Consider the following 15,858-nt stretch of genomic DNA (forward strand, 5'->3'; position numbering starts at 1 on the left):
TAATCATTAGAAAAAAAAAAGAAAATGTAGATAATTAAAACTGTCTCATCTAAATATATAGATCAAAAGCAAACCTCTGACAAAATAAAAATGAAATCTTGACTTGGAGGTCACAGTCATCTAGCTTTTAAACAGACATATTGACCTACGTTATCTGTCTCTGTAACATGAACATTAATTTTTTTGTCATGTTGTAGAGACATATAAATACAAAACAGTAAATCTAAGAATATAGAACGAGTCCTCTTTATGAGCTTGTATAGTGTATACTGGTCTCATTGTGTAATCATGAATTCAGTTAACTTGATTGTTTTGAGTGCTTTTATAGTTTATGGTATACATTTTTTTTCTTTCATAGTAGAATACTTCAAACTTAAATATTTTGTTTTCTATGAAAAGTTTATTTTTTACAGAGAGAGAGAGAGAGAGACGATATATATATATATATATATATATATATATATATATATATATATATATATATATATTATGAGAGAGAGAGAGAGAGAGAGAGACAGACAGATAGACAGACAGACATAGATAGATAGATAGATAGATAGATAGATAGATAGATAGATAGATAGATAGATAGATAGATAGATAGATAGAAACAGAGAGAGAGAGACAGAGAGATAGCCAAGGAGACAGAAAGATCGAGTGAAATTCCTAATCTATGTCATGTTACATGTATACAGAAAAATCAAATTATATATTTGTGATCTGCATATTCCTAAAGGGAAACTCTGATGGTTTTTCAAATTTGAGTTATTGACATATTTAAATTCTGCGTAAAAAGTTGTAATAGCAGACCTGCCTACCAAAAAAAAAAGTCCAAATGTGTAACGCTGGTGGTCAAAATGCGTATTTTGGCACCAGAATGTGTACGCGACCCACTATTTTGTCATATATATATATATTATATTAGATGTCATGATTAGACGTTAAGTCTGTCCTTCTATACGGTTCAGAAACTTGGAGAGTCACTAAAACAAATATGGAAAAGCTCCAGACTTTTGTTTACAGATGCCTACGCCAGATATTAGGAATTAGGTGGCCAGAAAAGATAACTACTATTGATTTGTGGGAGAGAACTAGACAAAAGCCCATAGCCCAAGACATCAAAAAACGAAAATGGAGCTGGATAAGACACACCCTGCGAAAACCAGCAAATAATGTTGCAAGGCAGCATTGTGACTGGAACCCACAAGGAAAGAGGAAAGTGGGCAGACCCAAGCAAATCTGGAAGAGGTCAGTCATCATTGAAGCTGAGGGTACTGGAATGACATGGGAACAGATGAAGAAAGCTGCTCAGAACCATGTATGACAGGTGTGAGTGCCATCTCTTGTCCAAGATGTACAAATGAAAATGATTGGCAGACCTGTACAGGGACACAGACCTGCGGTGGAGGCGATGACGTAAGTATTTTATTCTTCGTTGTTCCTGTCAGACGACTGGAAGATCTAAAACTTTTCTAAAATAATGTTTCTCTATACATAAGAAAAAATAATCGACGTACTATTAAATTTCAAGGAAATTTTTTCTCTCAAAAGTTTTGTTAGCTTTACAGCAGAGTTTCTCAAACTTTTTTAGTTCAAGGAGCCTATACAAGCTAAACGATATTAGTTGACCCCGCCACACAGCCTGATTTATATTCCCTAATCGCATATTTTGAAAGCCGCTGAACAAAAAAAAACAAACTCTCCGCAACTGTGTGTACCTTTTTGCTCTGCGCTATTCACAATGTAATAATATATGAAGCCTTAAGAGCTATTTCATGCACTATTGTTACATTCATAATCATTTTCTGCTGATCTGCATACTCTGTTGCTTCTGTTTATAGAAATCTACGGGTTTGTCTTTCAGTTCATTAGGATTTGTTACAAGATAACACTTTAGTTTGACTTGACTTACTTGAAGTTCAGAAATTGAAATAACTACGTTGATTAGTTTGTAAAATAAGTACATTTAATTTTTATGCATAAAGTAAAATTCTATCTCAGGACTGTTATTAATCATTGTTGTTTCATCAAGCTGCGTCAGCAATAGTCACACATTAGTACATTATAGGCATACTAAACAGTAATAAGTGGCGATATTTTTTTTATTGTTTAAATTATCTGATCAGATTAACCTGGCTTTTAGCGAAGAAGCTGTTATATTTGTACACAATTTTTATCTCTCTGTGTGGACCTCCTACGGTCGTCTCGCGAACCCCTGGGGATCCGCTGATCACAGTTTGAGAACCATAATGTTGATGTTAATACCGATGAATAACATTTCTCATGTATCGTCTGCAGACTTGCCAACTTGAGATTGATAACAACAACAACGATAGATACAAGTTGATCTACCACTGCACACACAGCCAGGTAGGAGTTGGCCTTGTGAATAGCTGATATCAAGATAGAACAATCTCAGCTCTTGAAGAGGAAAACTTTAGTTATTTTCGGCCTTGTTAATTATAGTTAAAAGTTTATCTTCTTTAGAAAAGTAATCAAGATAATCAAGTTCTAACAATACAAGAACAAGAAATACTAAAATTTAAATTACACCATTATTACCCCTATAATGCGTTGTCAAGAGGACATTTTGTATTTTTGTTTTCATTGCTGGCTTACAAACAAAAGCTATTATTTTATTTTATAAATCTAAATATTATAGACAAAAACAAACTATGATAACAAATAAAAATAATTCAATAAATAAACTTAGAGCACAACTTTACTTCACCTTAACATCCAACTATCCTTTAATCTGTTGGACCGTTGGGGCACCTCACATGATCTGTCCACCGTTTCTTTCTATTCTTTTCTGTCTTTTCCTTTGAGTAGAATCTCTTTGAATGACAGACCCTCAAAGACCTTTCTGCAGGCAACAGTATCTGGGAAAGGGACAATTCAATGCAGGTTTTATATTTCACGTTAGAAATCAAATGTATAACCATAACTACACAACACAAGTAAAATTATGAATTCGATAATTTAAATATCAAACATTTTTCTCCTTCTTCGGACTCTGTAGATCCCTGTTGGTCATGAGCCCAGGTCGTGTTGAGCCCATTCGGGCAATGGGAGTTACGAACAAAAAAACTTTCATTTTCACTACCTATACACAATTCTTGCTTTCAACTGAGAATACAAACGCAAACCTTTTTTTGGGGAGTAATAAATACGTATCACCTTATGACTCACAGAAATCAAGCGCTAAACTTCAAAACTAGTATATTGAATATTTGAATAGTAAAATGAAATACTTTATATACATTTATCATAAATCTGTCCTAATATATTGCTGACAACAGACTTAACCCAAATGCGTTTTTTTTGCAATTACAACTATACAAAACAATAGTAATATATATATATACCCACGTTTTTACAGAACTGTCAACACCACGAAACCCAACACTGTGATCTGACAGCGCAAGGTCGTTGCATATTTTGTTGTGACTCTTTGGCGTCGTGCAGAACACAACTGGAAGGGGTATTTGATGCTTGTAAGTAAAGTTAATTGTAGAACAGCTGGTAGGGATATTGCATGCTTGCTGATTCAGTAAGTTGTACAAGAGTGCTGGACCTTGTTAGTTCAGATATTGTAGCTGCTATTGTCTTAAGGACGAATAAAAAGGAAATCAAGATTTTCTGCCTCGACGTTTGGAGCGCAGCTTCAATTTGAACAAACACAAACACATTTTCTACTGACATGTTGCTTCTGTCTGCCATGTCATTAAGTCGTCTGCTACAATGTGTTTCATTTCGTTTTGAATACAAGAAAAGTCTAATGTAAGCAGTTAGTCAAGTAAAAAAAAGGGAAGTAATACTAATAGTCAAGTTCAAATTTGTGAAAATCGACTAAAATAATTTTAAAAAGATAACAAAGAGAGTTTGTCTTACCACTTAAATACTGAGACGGACCCACCGGAACAGCTCAAGGACACGCATTATTCAAGCCATGGTATTGTTTTGATTAACTATTCTAAAGTAATAAAAAATCAAAAAATCATTTGGCGTTGGTTTTTACTTGAAAATAAACAACTGAAAAACCTTTTATCGGTGATGAAGACTACTGTCATATATTAAAGTTCATTTGTTTGCCTAGTAGAAAATTCAGCTTTTCAAAACGTTTTCTATTTTTTGTCGATCTAAACGTGACAGACCGACAAACAGACGACACAAAACTAATAGCGCTTTCTTATTGTACGGGGGTCGCAAAAAACAACAAAATAAAAACCGATCGAGACTATTATTTTTAACGTACGGAATGAGTGGGGGCGGTGTGGCCGAGTGGCTGAGCGCTTGGCTTCCAAACCTGAGGTCCCAGGTTCGAATCTCGGTGAATACTGGGATTTTAAATCTCGGGGTTTTTAGGGCACCCTGAGTTCACCCAGCTCAAATGGGTATCTGGGGAAAGTAAAGGCGGTTGGTCGTTGTGCTGGCCACATGACACCCTCGTTAACCGTTGACCAAAGAAACATCTGCCCTATTGATCGCAAGGTCTGGAAGGGGGAAATAATAAATATGTACATCTACTTCTACTAGATCTAGTTGTACAATCAGAAAATTGGTGGGTTGGAAATATTTTAAAGTATTTTTTTTTTGGTGCTTTTGTATAGTACAAACGGTACACTTCGCACATTCTGAGTATCTAGCGGAACACTTTGATTATTTTTTTTTGAGAGGTTAATTCACGTGGTGGCCTACTAGTTAATTATTTCAGTAGTTAGCGAACACACATATTCACGCCAAGCGAACACTAGGGTTCCGAGCTCAGTTTGTGAAACACTGGTCTAATCACTTTTGTGGATCAGTGAGAGGAGGGGGCATTTGCGATAATTTTTTTCCGTGCTGCCTACACAAAAGAAATTAGGACCAAAAAAAAAATATGCTCAAATGAGAATTCAAACTCAAGCCCAGGTACTAAGTAGCCAAACGGCTTTAGCCACTGAGCCACACATCCAATCAGCTTTTTAACAATGCAGGTTTTATTAGTGCATTGCAAGTTTCAAATATGTATCCAGCAACTCTAGATCTACATTATTTACTATTAGTTTGCTATTTCTAATGTTTCAGTTTATTGATTATCTTAGGAAGTTGAATGAACACGACTGAAAAAATCTATAACTTAGGATCTAGATATCAATTAATCTAGATCTAGAGATGATTATACGCTTAATCTTAAAATTATAACATTTTCATTGTTTAATAATCTTAAAAATTGTTTATCTACGACTAAGATCTAAATCTAGGTTCCATTTTGATTGACCTCATGTGCAAAATGACAGGTTAGGACACTACGCAATAAAATATAATCCCTATCATAGACTTAGAACTAAAGCAAAAGTTCGGATCAAAATAAAAAATAAGTTGGCTGGTAAATGAAAATTAAATAATAAGCCGAAAGCCATTAATAGTTTTTCTGATTATTACCTTAGAGATACTATTCTGACAAAGCTTATATCAACTCACCTATTTGTTTGTCTGTTCAGCACGTCAAACATTTTTTTTTCTTTTTCATTTTTCAGTTCCTTAAACATTTGTACAAAACGTGAAAGTCAACGAACACAAGCTGAGAGTCAACACAAGGGTGTGTGTTTGTGTTTAGAGAAAATACAAACATAAATCAGGCGTCGATTGCGTGTGTGTACGTCTAGTATAATAAATAGAACGGAATCAAATTGCTATAAAATGAACTTTATTTGAACTTTATTTGAACTTTATTGTCTTGATTGGATTGGCGGGAAGCAGGGGAGAGCAATCTCGTACACATGTTTGATCTTTTATGTATGGTGCACAAAAGCAGTCGTAGTAAACCAAATGGAATGGATAAGTCTGATGTCACAATCACGTTTGGCTAGAGGTAACCGCAGGCTGCATATCGTATCCAAGACTTCATATGCAGGACCGGTCCTAACTATTGCGGGCCCCTATACGAAACAGCCTGCGTGGGGCCTAGTCTGGGCAGGGATAAGAATAATGTCAAAATTAAGATTTTATTTTAGAAAATACATTCGTCTTTGCAATAAATTAAGGAAAGTTGACTTTGCCGTTTTTTTTTTTATCGCGCGTAGAATTGGCACCCCAAAATGACTATTTGTCAATTTTTTTTCAGAAGATTTTTTAATGAGTTTTCAGGAGATTTTGTATGAGTTTTCAGAAGATTTTAATAATTTTAGGAGATTCCCAGGAGGTCCTGGAAAATCAGTGCGCATGGCGGAGTAAAAACATTATCATAGACCTCACTCATATCAAATAATATTACAATCGATGTAGTGGCGACGCAGGTAGTGTGTGCCATCAACTGACGTATATGACACAGACCGAGACCAATCGTCATAGAAGGCCTGAACACTGACCTGCAACGTCACAACCTGTGGGAAGTTAAGTTCAGTAGCTCGTTGCCACGTTGTACAGACCATAATAAATGAAAAACTGTTATGGAATCCACATATTGATGAAACTATAAAAAAAAAAAAAAAAAACAAAGCATTAGGGTTTCTTAAAAGAAATTTCTATAAATCAAATAAGAACATAAAACTAAAATGTTATTTAACCTTGGTTAGACCAATAATAGAATATGCATCCTCCTCAACTCAAGATAACATTAAGAAACGAATATTCACACTTAACCAGAGTAACACCTTTAGTAAAATCACTAAATTTAGAAAGCCTTCAGGACAGAAGACTCACAATTAAAGTAGCAACTATACATAAAACACTGAACCATAATCTTCAAATACAAAAACAAAATTTAATAAAATACTCTGAAAGTCACAAAGATAAAGGCACATTCCTCGCCCCATATGCTAGGACAAATTTGTACAAATACTCCTTCTTCCCTAGTGCTATTAGAGCATGGAATGGGTTGCCTGAGCTAGCCAGGAAAACCAGTGACTTGGCAGAATTTAAGTCATTGATTAATATGCATGACTAAATACATAACGCGTAGGACGTAATCATCTTCTTTTTTGAAATAGCGTCTGTATTATATAAGGTAAGATAAGATACCCATTATCGGATCAAGTTGTAACTTTTCACAATTAATTATTGGGATAGACAAGACATGAATCAATTTTAAAACACAACAACAAATAAATCAATAAATTACTGGTGATTATTTTTTTATACCCACAAGGAAAATTAATTCTTCAGTATTCGCATATACAGGTCTGTTAACTCTTGGATGGTGTCTTGCATCGTTTTAGTTGTCTACCTCTACTTTTTTACCCCTGGTACTTTCCCCTGATAGAAGGTCCTTGCAAACCCTGAGGACTTTGTGATATGACCGCAAAGTTTTAGTTTGCGTTTTTTGACATTGGTACGCAGGTCATCATGGGGCCCATTTGCCATTGTGATCCTGCTCCGAATCCTCTCATCCGTGATGCGGTCCTTTGAGTATAGGTGATACCTAGGATCCTCAATAGCATCTCACTTCCATTGCTAGAATCCTACGCTCTTGTTCCGCAGTTATCGCCCAATATGCACAAGCATACAGTAATGTGCCCATGACCAAGGTAAGTCTGATTTTAGTGTAGTGCCTTTGTTTTTATAAAATCTTCTAAGCTTTGAACTGCTATTGTGGACTGTGCACTGCTGGTCAGTAGTTTAGGTTTAATTCCAACACATGAAACGAAAACTCCAAGTTCCAAGGTAGTACTTTTCGCCTCAAATACTGATGTCAATTTTAAAACCCTGTTGGCTATTGGTCATTGTCACGGATGAATGTGTGTATGTATGTATAAATTATTTTTACATTCTGCGCGAATGACCGGAAGTGTGTTTTGTTGTCAGAGGTTGATCAGAGAGAGAGACCAGCGTGTGTGATATACAGTAAAGCTGATTAACGTTTATGTGTTTGATCTAGTGGTTTAATTGTTTTATTTCGTTAACTAGAACTGAACCAGGGACACCTAGACGTATCGAGACCTAAGGTAGATTCTATGGAGTTATGATTATAAATAGAATAGGAAAGCTGTGACAATCAAAATGTGTGTTTTTTTTCAGTTTTGATTCCCATACCATAAGTCTTGTCTATGCGCATCACCAAGTCAGCTAGCTCTTCTTATGCCCCTGCCATACCCTCTATGTCATCCGCAAAGCGCAAACTAGTCAATGTTCTACCACCAGTGCTTACAGTATCTTCATCACTTTCAAAAGCATCCTGTTTTATTCTTTCAATGAAGATATTGAAAAGCTTTGGTAAAAGTATGCAGCTTTGTCTCACTCCAACTATGGCTTAAACACATTACCCAATGCTGTTGTTGAAGTCATGTTCTGGATGACTTCATGTTTTTATTTCAAAGCTTATATCAACACAGCCTTATCAATAACAAGTTATTTCTCACACACCCATTCTTGGATCAAGTTCAGACTTTTCACAATTATTTCTTTTTCCTGACAACACAAGAATAAAAAAAACAACACAACAATAAATAGTTAAATAATTATCGGTGATTAAATATTTTGCTGGATATCAAAAAATTGGAAAGAAACATTTGGTAATTCTGGCTATTGAGCGTGATCTATGTAGGAAACCTGGATGATATACTGTATGACTTAGCTACATGCAAGGCTCGTATAGTAATACTGTACGTAGTAAAGAATATTACAAACTTTTAATTTTCACTTATCCATATCCCTATTCAAACTGGGCCCAGCGAAATCCGGTTCGCATAGGGCCCCACAGTGGTTAAGTCCGGCCCTGCTATTTAGTGACGGGAGAAGACTACTTGTTCTTTCCCCCCCCCCCCTTTTTATTTTCCGCCGCTAAAGTTACGTGGAGTAACTCTAGTTCGACTTGCATAAATAAAAGAGTGAACTTTCCAATTACTTTTTGGTGTCCAAACTGTTGAGCCACGAAGAGAACTAGATATATAGATATATTTGTCTCTATTGTTCTTCTATACTGTCGCAAAGTGTTCCATGCCACACCGTGTCGAATGCTTTATGGCTATGGAAATCAAACAGACTTAAAATAGACTATGTTGAGTAATACTTGCAATTAAAGGGCGAATGTATACTTGACTAAAATTATTTTTTTTTATGTACCTCTACAAGTACCAAGAGATCCGCCTTTGTATCTCGCATGAATTTTCCTGTTTTTAAATCACGTGTCAGAATAGAGGTTGCATGTGTTTATAGTCTTGAATTGCAACACTATTTGACCCTTTTCATTATCTTCCTATTTTAAAAAATGGTTCTGACCTAAATACATTAATTTCTATTAAAACTTTTTAGGAAACTATAAATCTAACATCTTGACTTCAATCCTAAAGAATTCTTAGATATATATTACACTGTATTTACACAAGGAAAAGTATATGTTCTACAATGGGCTCTTTCAAACTTCTTCTCTTTGCCGCTGCTGTTATTACTGGTAAAGATCTACATCTAGATTTTTTGTTTTGAAATAGATATGTGTCAATTGAGTAAATCACCTTTTTATTTATTTATTCGTGCGTCTTTCTGTGCCTTTTTCTTTTTGACTGTTCAACTCTACGTACCCCTGTGTCGTATGTCACTTTCAGCTAATAGAAACCCAATTCATGATGGTTTCATAAGTTTCATGTTTCTTTCTAAAATGTAAATTATTTTGTCCTAGTTTAAACTTTCTGCAAAACTGAAGGGGAGGGGATGGAGGGCAGGAATCGAACTCAGGACCACCGTGACGACAGTTCGAAACGCAAACCACAGCCATACTTTAGCCTTAGTATATCATTTAAAGCCTAGTTACATAATGTTAGCCCAGCATCGCGATTGCGTTACTCTTTCTATCCTACAGGTGTCAGTACGTTCACCTGCCCAAAGTGTACGAACGAGAATAACTGGAGATCTTGTACAGACACCCAGACTTGTACAGGCAATGTGGACGTATGTAGTTGAGCTGTATTATATTTTAATATCATGGGTTTAAATACCTAGATCTAGTTTGGGTAATTCATTTCGTTTTGAATGACACCCGAAAAGAAATATTTCCTGTACATGTCCCAATCTAGCATTTAGTTGAAAAAAAAAATCTGTAAAACTCAAGATGTTTTTTTAACTGCTATCTTGCTCTTTTTGTTTTGCCATACAGTACTTAGTAATACTAATGACAATAATCTTTTATCTCTATATTTTTATGTTTATATTTTGAGCGTTTCATTTTTTCTGCTAAGAACAGTTGCTGCCCGGGAAAAGTGGAGGGATTTGGTTACGCGAACTGTCACAGCACAGCTGCGAAGAAAGTCAAGGGATAGAGGATTAGGATGAATTAATTAATTTTTTTTTGGGTATCGAAAACAAAAGAAAGAAATTGTACTTGACAGATGTGGTGGTATACGTTGAATTAGTCCCCTTTATAATTTGTGTAAAGAAAAGGATCAACTCATCACTAGTGTGAAGAAACGAAAACCAAGCTGGTTCGGTTAGATTGTCGGACATGACTCACTGTCGACATCCTTCAAGGTACAGTAGAGCACGAAGAAAGGGCTGTCCGAACAAAAGCTGGCTGGACAACGTAAAAGAATGGACCTGGCTCGACCTTGAAAGTTGAAACCTGCTAAGAACAGCTGCTGACCTGGAAAAGAGGAGCGATTTTGTTACGCGCACTGTCACAGCTCAGCACTACGAAGAAAGTCAAGGGACAGGTGAGAGAGACGAGAGAAACTACACACAAAAAAAGATGAGATCTATGAACTAGGCAAGACATTTATTCAGTTAAAGATGTGTTTAAGTTTATTTTAGTTTGTTGAACTAAATGTAAATGTACAGGTGTGTTTATCCAAGTGTATCTATCTGGGTGTAAATATTTAACTTCTGCACGGAAGTCCTCAACTGTAAACAAAAGTTAATTTCGGTTTATGTTGCTAGAGTTATGGCACGTTGCAATGCCACGGGAGTTTATTTTTGAATGATTGTCAGTGATTGTACGTACTTCATGTCTTGGTGGTTAATTGTACTTACAGATTTGTCAGCTGATTGTGGAGAATGATGGCACCAGACACAAGCTGGATTATCACTGCTCACACAGCCAGGTGAGAGCTTCAGCGCATATTATGCAATCACTTGATCAACCGAATAAAAACATTGTCATAAATGCGAAATAATTAACACTATAAAAATTGATATAATTTTATTGTTTCTGTTGCGTACGACCATTGGCAATTGATGTGGGTGACGCTGCTGACTCTTTTATAACTTCACGTCATCTTCAACCATTACTATTCTCAAGGTCGGAATCGTATTGACCTGATGTGCTTTCTCTCTTCAATTCTTTTCATAACCTGCTTTCGCCTGTTAATGTGATCTGAAGGATTTTGTTTTGAAAGTTCGATCTTGAAACTTATCGATGCAATGTTCATTTCATATAATAAAAAAAATAGATTCTGACAATGTTAAACGTTTTCATAGCATTGAAACGAGCCCCAAGTGAAATTGATTCCTTACTAAATAAAATGGTCAAAAAAATGGCTTTATTAGCCCAGATATAGCATAAAAGTACAAAGAAATAACATATACTCTTTGTACTTTACATCAGTCTAAGCAGCCAGTTTGTACTTTACATCAGTCTAAGCAGCCAGTTTGTACTTTACATCAGTCTAAGCAGCCAGTTTGTACTTTACATCAGTCTAAGCAGCCAGTTTGTACTTTACATCAGTCTAAGCAGACAGTTTTACTTTACATCAGTCTAAGCAGCCAGTTTGTACTTGACATCAGTCTAAGCAGCCAGTTTGTACTTGACATCATTCTAAGCAGCCAGTTTGTACTTTACATCAGTCTAAGCAGCCAGTTTGTACTTTACATCAGTCTAAGCAGCCAGTTTGTACTTTACATCAGTCTAAGCAGCCAGTTTGTACTTTACATCAGTCTAAGCAGCCAGTTTGTACTTTACATCAGTCTAAGCAGCCAGTTTGTACTTTACATCAGTCTAAGCAGCCAGTTTGTACTTTACATCAGTCTAAGCAGCCAGTTTGTACTTTACATCAGTCTAAGCAGCCAGTTTGTACTTTACATCAGTCTAAGCAGTCAGTTTGTACTTCACATCAGTCTAAGCAGCCAGTTTGTACTTTACATCAGTCTAAGCAGCCAGTTTGTACTTTACATCAGTCTAAGCAGCCAGTTTGTACTTTACATCAGTCTAAATATCATCTTGATGCGAGAATGAGTATTTGAGAAATAACAAGTACAATTATCTAATGGGACCAAACCCTACAAATTTAGCAATAACTTAGAATGTTGAAAGATTAATTTCCATTGTGAATATCAAAGAAAATAATTAATTACCAGTAATTAGTCAATTAATTGACTAATTGGCTGGTTTTGTATTGATTGCATTTCTTATCTATGCCAATGAATAATTGTGCAAAGTTTCAACTTGATCCGATATTGGGTGTGGGAGAAATGACGTGTACAAACTTCCTACAAGACAGACTGAATGAGTTGATAGAAGCTTTGTAACAACACATTCTTGTTCTCAACAGAACTGTCATGACGAGCACGAGACTCAACATTGTGACATCAACGTGAATGGACACTGCCAATTCTGCTGTAACTCCATCGCTTCATGTAAAACACAAAGGGAGGGAATCTTCGACACTTGCGAACTAGAGTTTTGTCCTTAGTGCCAACTAGAACAAGGCTTTGAGAGGAGAATAAATCTGATATTGTGAATAAATCGTTGCCAAGAGTCAAACTATTTTTGTTTGTGAATCGAAGTTTTATGAATAACTTCTAAATAGACTTACACAGTTATTAAAGAATACAGTTATGTTGAGTCATTTAAAATGACAATTTAAAAAATTAAGAGGATCCTCCCATACAAGAAATTCCTGACATGTGCAGAGAGAAAGCATTCATAAGTATAAAAGGCATTAAAAAGCTTGTTTTCAAGTCCAAAAATTAAATTTAATGGTTCCTATTTCTGCTTTGAAAAATTCTTCCCATTACTTAAGCAAAGAGGGGTAACTTGGAATTTAAAAAATTCTTTAAAAAAATAAAATTTTGAAAAAATAATACAATTTAAGATCTAATACTAATAAATAAATTAAAAATTAAAAAAAATAGAACAATATATATCTATAAACCTCGGGAAAACAGAAGTCATGTTCCAGAAGTCACCCAATAAAACATACTCAGCCCCGAAGATCACTATAAACTGACAGCCCCTTAACGTGGTAGACCACCTCACATATCTGGGTATCTGCGTACAATGGCTTTGCTTGCCTTGGTTGTGGCAAAATATGTAGGTCACAGCTGGGGCTGTGCTGCCACGAGAAATACTGCATTACTCACTAATCTTCGAACTCGAAGACAAGCCTTATTATATATATATAATAAGCAAGCTCTACCATATAAAAAGCTTAAAAATACTTATTTTCCCGGGTGGAGACATAAGCACAGGGGCTATGGGCCATTTTGTTAGAAAATTCTTTTAAAAATTAATAATTCTTAATTTACATTACAAAGAGTAACCACGCTGAATTTCTAGTTGGAAAGGAAATTGATAATCTCTTCGTTTAGGAAAGTTTTAAAAAACTGTTGCTAGCGTCTCAATGCATTATTCTGCTGTAGAACTTAAACGTAAAGGACGCACTGTACTGTAGTAGGAACTTTCGGGGGGGGGGGGGAGTTCATGTGTCTACTCAGTCCTAGCCTAGTATCATCGACGCAAAACGTATTCAATCATTCGGAATTTACGACATTAACCAACTATCACGTCGCGCAATCAGGCCCCTATCAAAGGTATTAGCTCTTCAATTGACTCGTCCGACTGGCATGTTGCATAGGCCATACACCCATAAATGAATCATACCCAAGTGATACAACGTGAACGGGCTCTTATCTTTTCTCATCGTATAGAATACAGACGTTACTTCAAAAAAGTAGATGATTACATCATACTCGTCATGAATCTAGTCATGCATGTTAACCAACGACTTAAATCCTGCCAAGTCATTGGTTGTCCTGGCTGGCTCAGGTTCATATACAATGTGTCACCAACTTTTCAATCCACAAAACTAAACTAATTAACTACAGGGAGTTTGGACCTTTATACTTTCGTTTATGAGGACAGTAACAAATAGTACTCATAGCCCGCTAGCTCGTTAAATGTAAGATTAAAGGCACGCAACCAATAATATAAGTAATTACATTTATCTGCCCTTGGCATCCACGAGCGATGTATCGATCTCTCTCTCTCTCAAAATCTCTTTCTCTCTCTATCTCAATGTATTTATGTGGTGGGTTCAGCACAGAATATGACAACCAAAATGACGAAGCAAGTCAGGAGGCTTATTTCAAGTTTAATGTACACAAAAAACCTGCCAAAGGCAAACATACAACATGATTACTAATGAGCATAAAATAAACATAATTATATGGTCTAAATGAACAGACCAATTTGTAAAAAAATGTAAACACAATGTCAGGTATAAATACTAGATCAAGCAAAAACAAAAAAGAAAATCTTATAGTGTGAACCAATCATCTCTTTTATAAACATAAGAGAGATATGGAACACCACCAAACATTAATAAAATAAATGACAAAGTAATTTTCAAAAAATAAATCAACTAGTTCTATAGAAAACTAACATACATTGAAGAGCTTCGCTCTTACCTTTTCTTACAAAAACTATGACACTTAAATAGAACAAATCTATGCACGGTTTCTTAACAGCCAGTATCTACAACTGGTTATAGGAATATATTTACAAGAGGGACAATTAATATGGTGAGCTTGACTCACAAACAAAAGATACAATGGGCTTGGCTCATAAGATATGAGCTCAACTGACAAGAAAAAACAAAATAGGAACTGAGGTCCCCACATTATATACAATGGGCCTTCCTTCCAAAGGCATCTCAAAACTACAAAACAAAGGTAGTCCGACAATGAGGACAAAACCTGGGTAGCAATATGCTATATAAAAATAAACAAGAATATATGATATACAAGAAACAGTAAAAATGTGTTTACCTGCAGCCTTGGTCAAAACAATGAACTTAGGACAAACACAGCAGGATCAGACAAGGTGGTATTGGAGTAGGTGCGTAGCAGCAAGTTTCAATCGAGGATGCCAGCAGGAAAAGGAATTCAAATCTCAGCTACCGGGGCAGAGGTCAACTTGACCATTTGCTGACCGGTGCTTGGTCAAGTTCAGCCGACCCGTATACCAGGTCCTCCCCACTACATATATATCTATATCTATCTATCTATCTATCTATCTATCTATCTATCTATCTATCTATCTATCTATCTATCTATCTATCTATCTATCTATCTATCTATCTATCTATATATATATATATATATATATATATATATATATATATATATATATATATCATAATATAATAATAATAATAATAATAATCTTTATTATCCGTAAGGAAATTTGTCTTACAATTTGTGCATTACACCAAACAAAAAACATTATAACTATAAGAAACCAAAGTGTACATTCACACCAGACTCACTCATAATTTACATATATATACTTTGGCCCTTGCACAATGTAATACTAAGACGATAGGTAAAAAATTGACGGCTATTTTATTTAGTGGGAGGTATAGGAGTTGTTATGGCACGCTTAGGAACTAATTATTTGTTTCGGAAATAGGAGAAGTTTTGACTTGGAGACAAGGACATGACTAGTAAAAACAAGGTTTTAGAGACAGAACGAAATATCAACCGAGGTAAACAGACTACTTCCAGGACAACGTAGAGATAAGTCACATTTTATGAACGTCTAGAGCTAGCTGACTTTCGACGGTCTCCCTTCATTGCTATTAAATTTGCTCGACATTCAGTATCAGCGTTGATTAAAAAAACAAGGATAAAATACTCAGAAAGACACAAAGATAAAGGCACATTCCTCGT

The 15,858-nt window shown here is 35.5% G+C and overlaps 2 protein-coding genes across 2 annotated transcripts in view; both read left to right on the plus strand.

Moving 5' to 3' along the window:
* The first annotated feature begins 208 nt into the window (after positions 1-208).
* The window catches only part of LOC106055610 (uncharacterized), a 39,259-nt gene continuing 23,609 nt past the window's right edge, over positions 209-15,858 (plus strand). The window contains exons 1-3 of the mRNA XM_056012299.1: positions 209-334; positions 1,328-1,416; positions 2,299-2,370. Of these exons, the coding sequence (XP_055868274.1) occupies positions 250-334; positions 1,328-1,416; positions 2,299-2,370 (246 nt within the window). The 5' untranslated portion in view covers positions 209-249. The remainder of the gene's footprint in view (positions 335-1,327; positions 1,417-2,298; positions 2,371-15,858) is intronic.
* Positions 9,215-12,670, plus strand: LOC106055649 (uncharacterized). The gene is made up of 4 exons (XM_056012300.1): positions 9,215-9,373; positions 9,779-9,867; positions 10,944-11,012; positions 12,459-12,670. The coding sequence occupies exons 1-4, from the start codon at positions 9,328-9,330 to the stop codon at positions 12,597-12,599; spliced, it is 345 nt and encodes a 114-aa protein (XP_055868275.1). The 5' UTR covers positions 9,215-9,327; the 3' UTR covers positions 12,600-12,670.

This window comes from Biomphalaria glabrata, chromosome 15 (genome assembly GCF_947242115.1).
Source record: "Biomphalaria glabrata chromosome 15, xgBioGlab47.1, whole genome shotgun sequence".
Taxonomy (NCBI): Eukaryota; Metazoa; Mollusca; class Gastropoda; family Planorbidae; genus Biomphalaria; species Biomphalaria glabrata.

Coding starts and splice junctions, on each gene's coding strand:
- LOC106055649 (XM_056012300.1), top strand. CDS start 9,328: ATGGGCTCTTTCAAACTTCTTCTCTTTGCCGCTGCTGTTATTACTG. Junction 9,374..9,778: donor TGCCGCTGCTGTTATTACTG/GTAAAGATCTAC, acceptor TCTATCCTACAG/GTGTCAGTACGTTCACCTGC. Junction 9,868..10,943: donor CTTGTACAGGCAATGTGGAC/GTATGTAGTTGA, acceptor TTGTACTTACAG/ATTTGTCAGCTGATTGTGGA.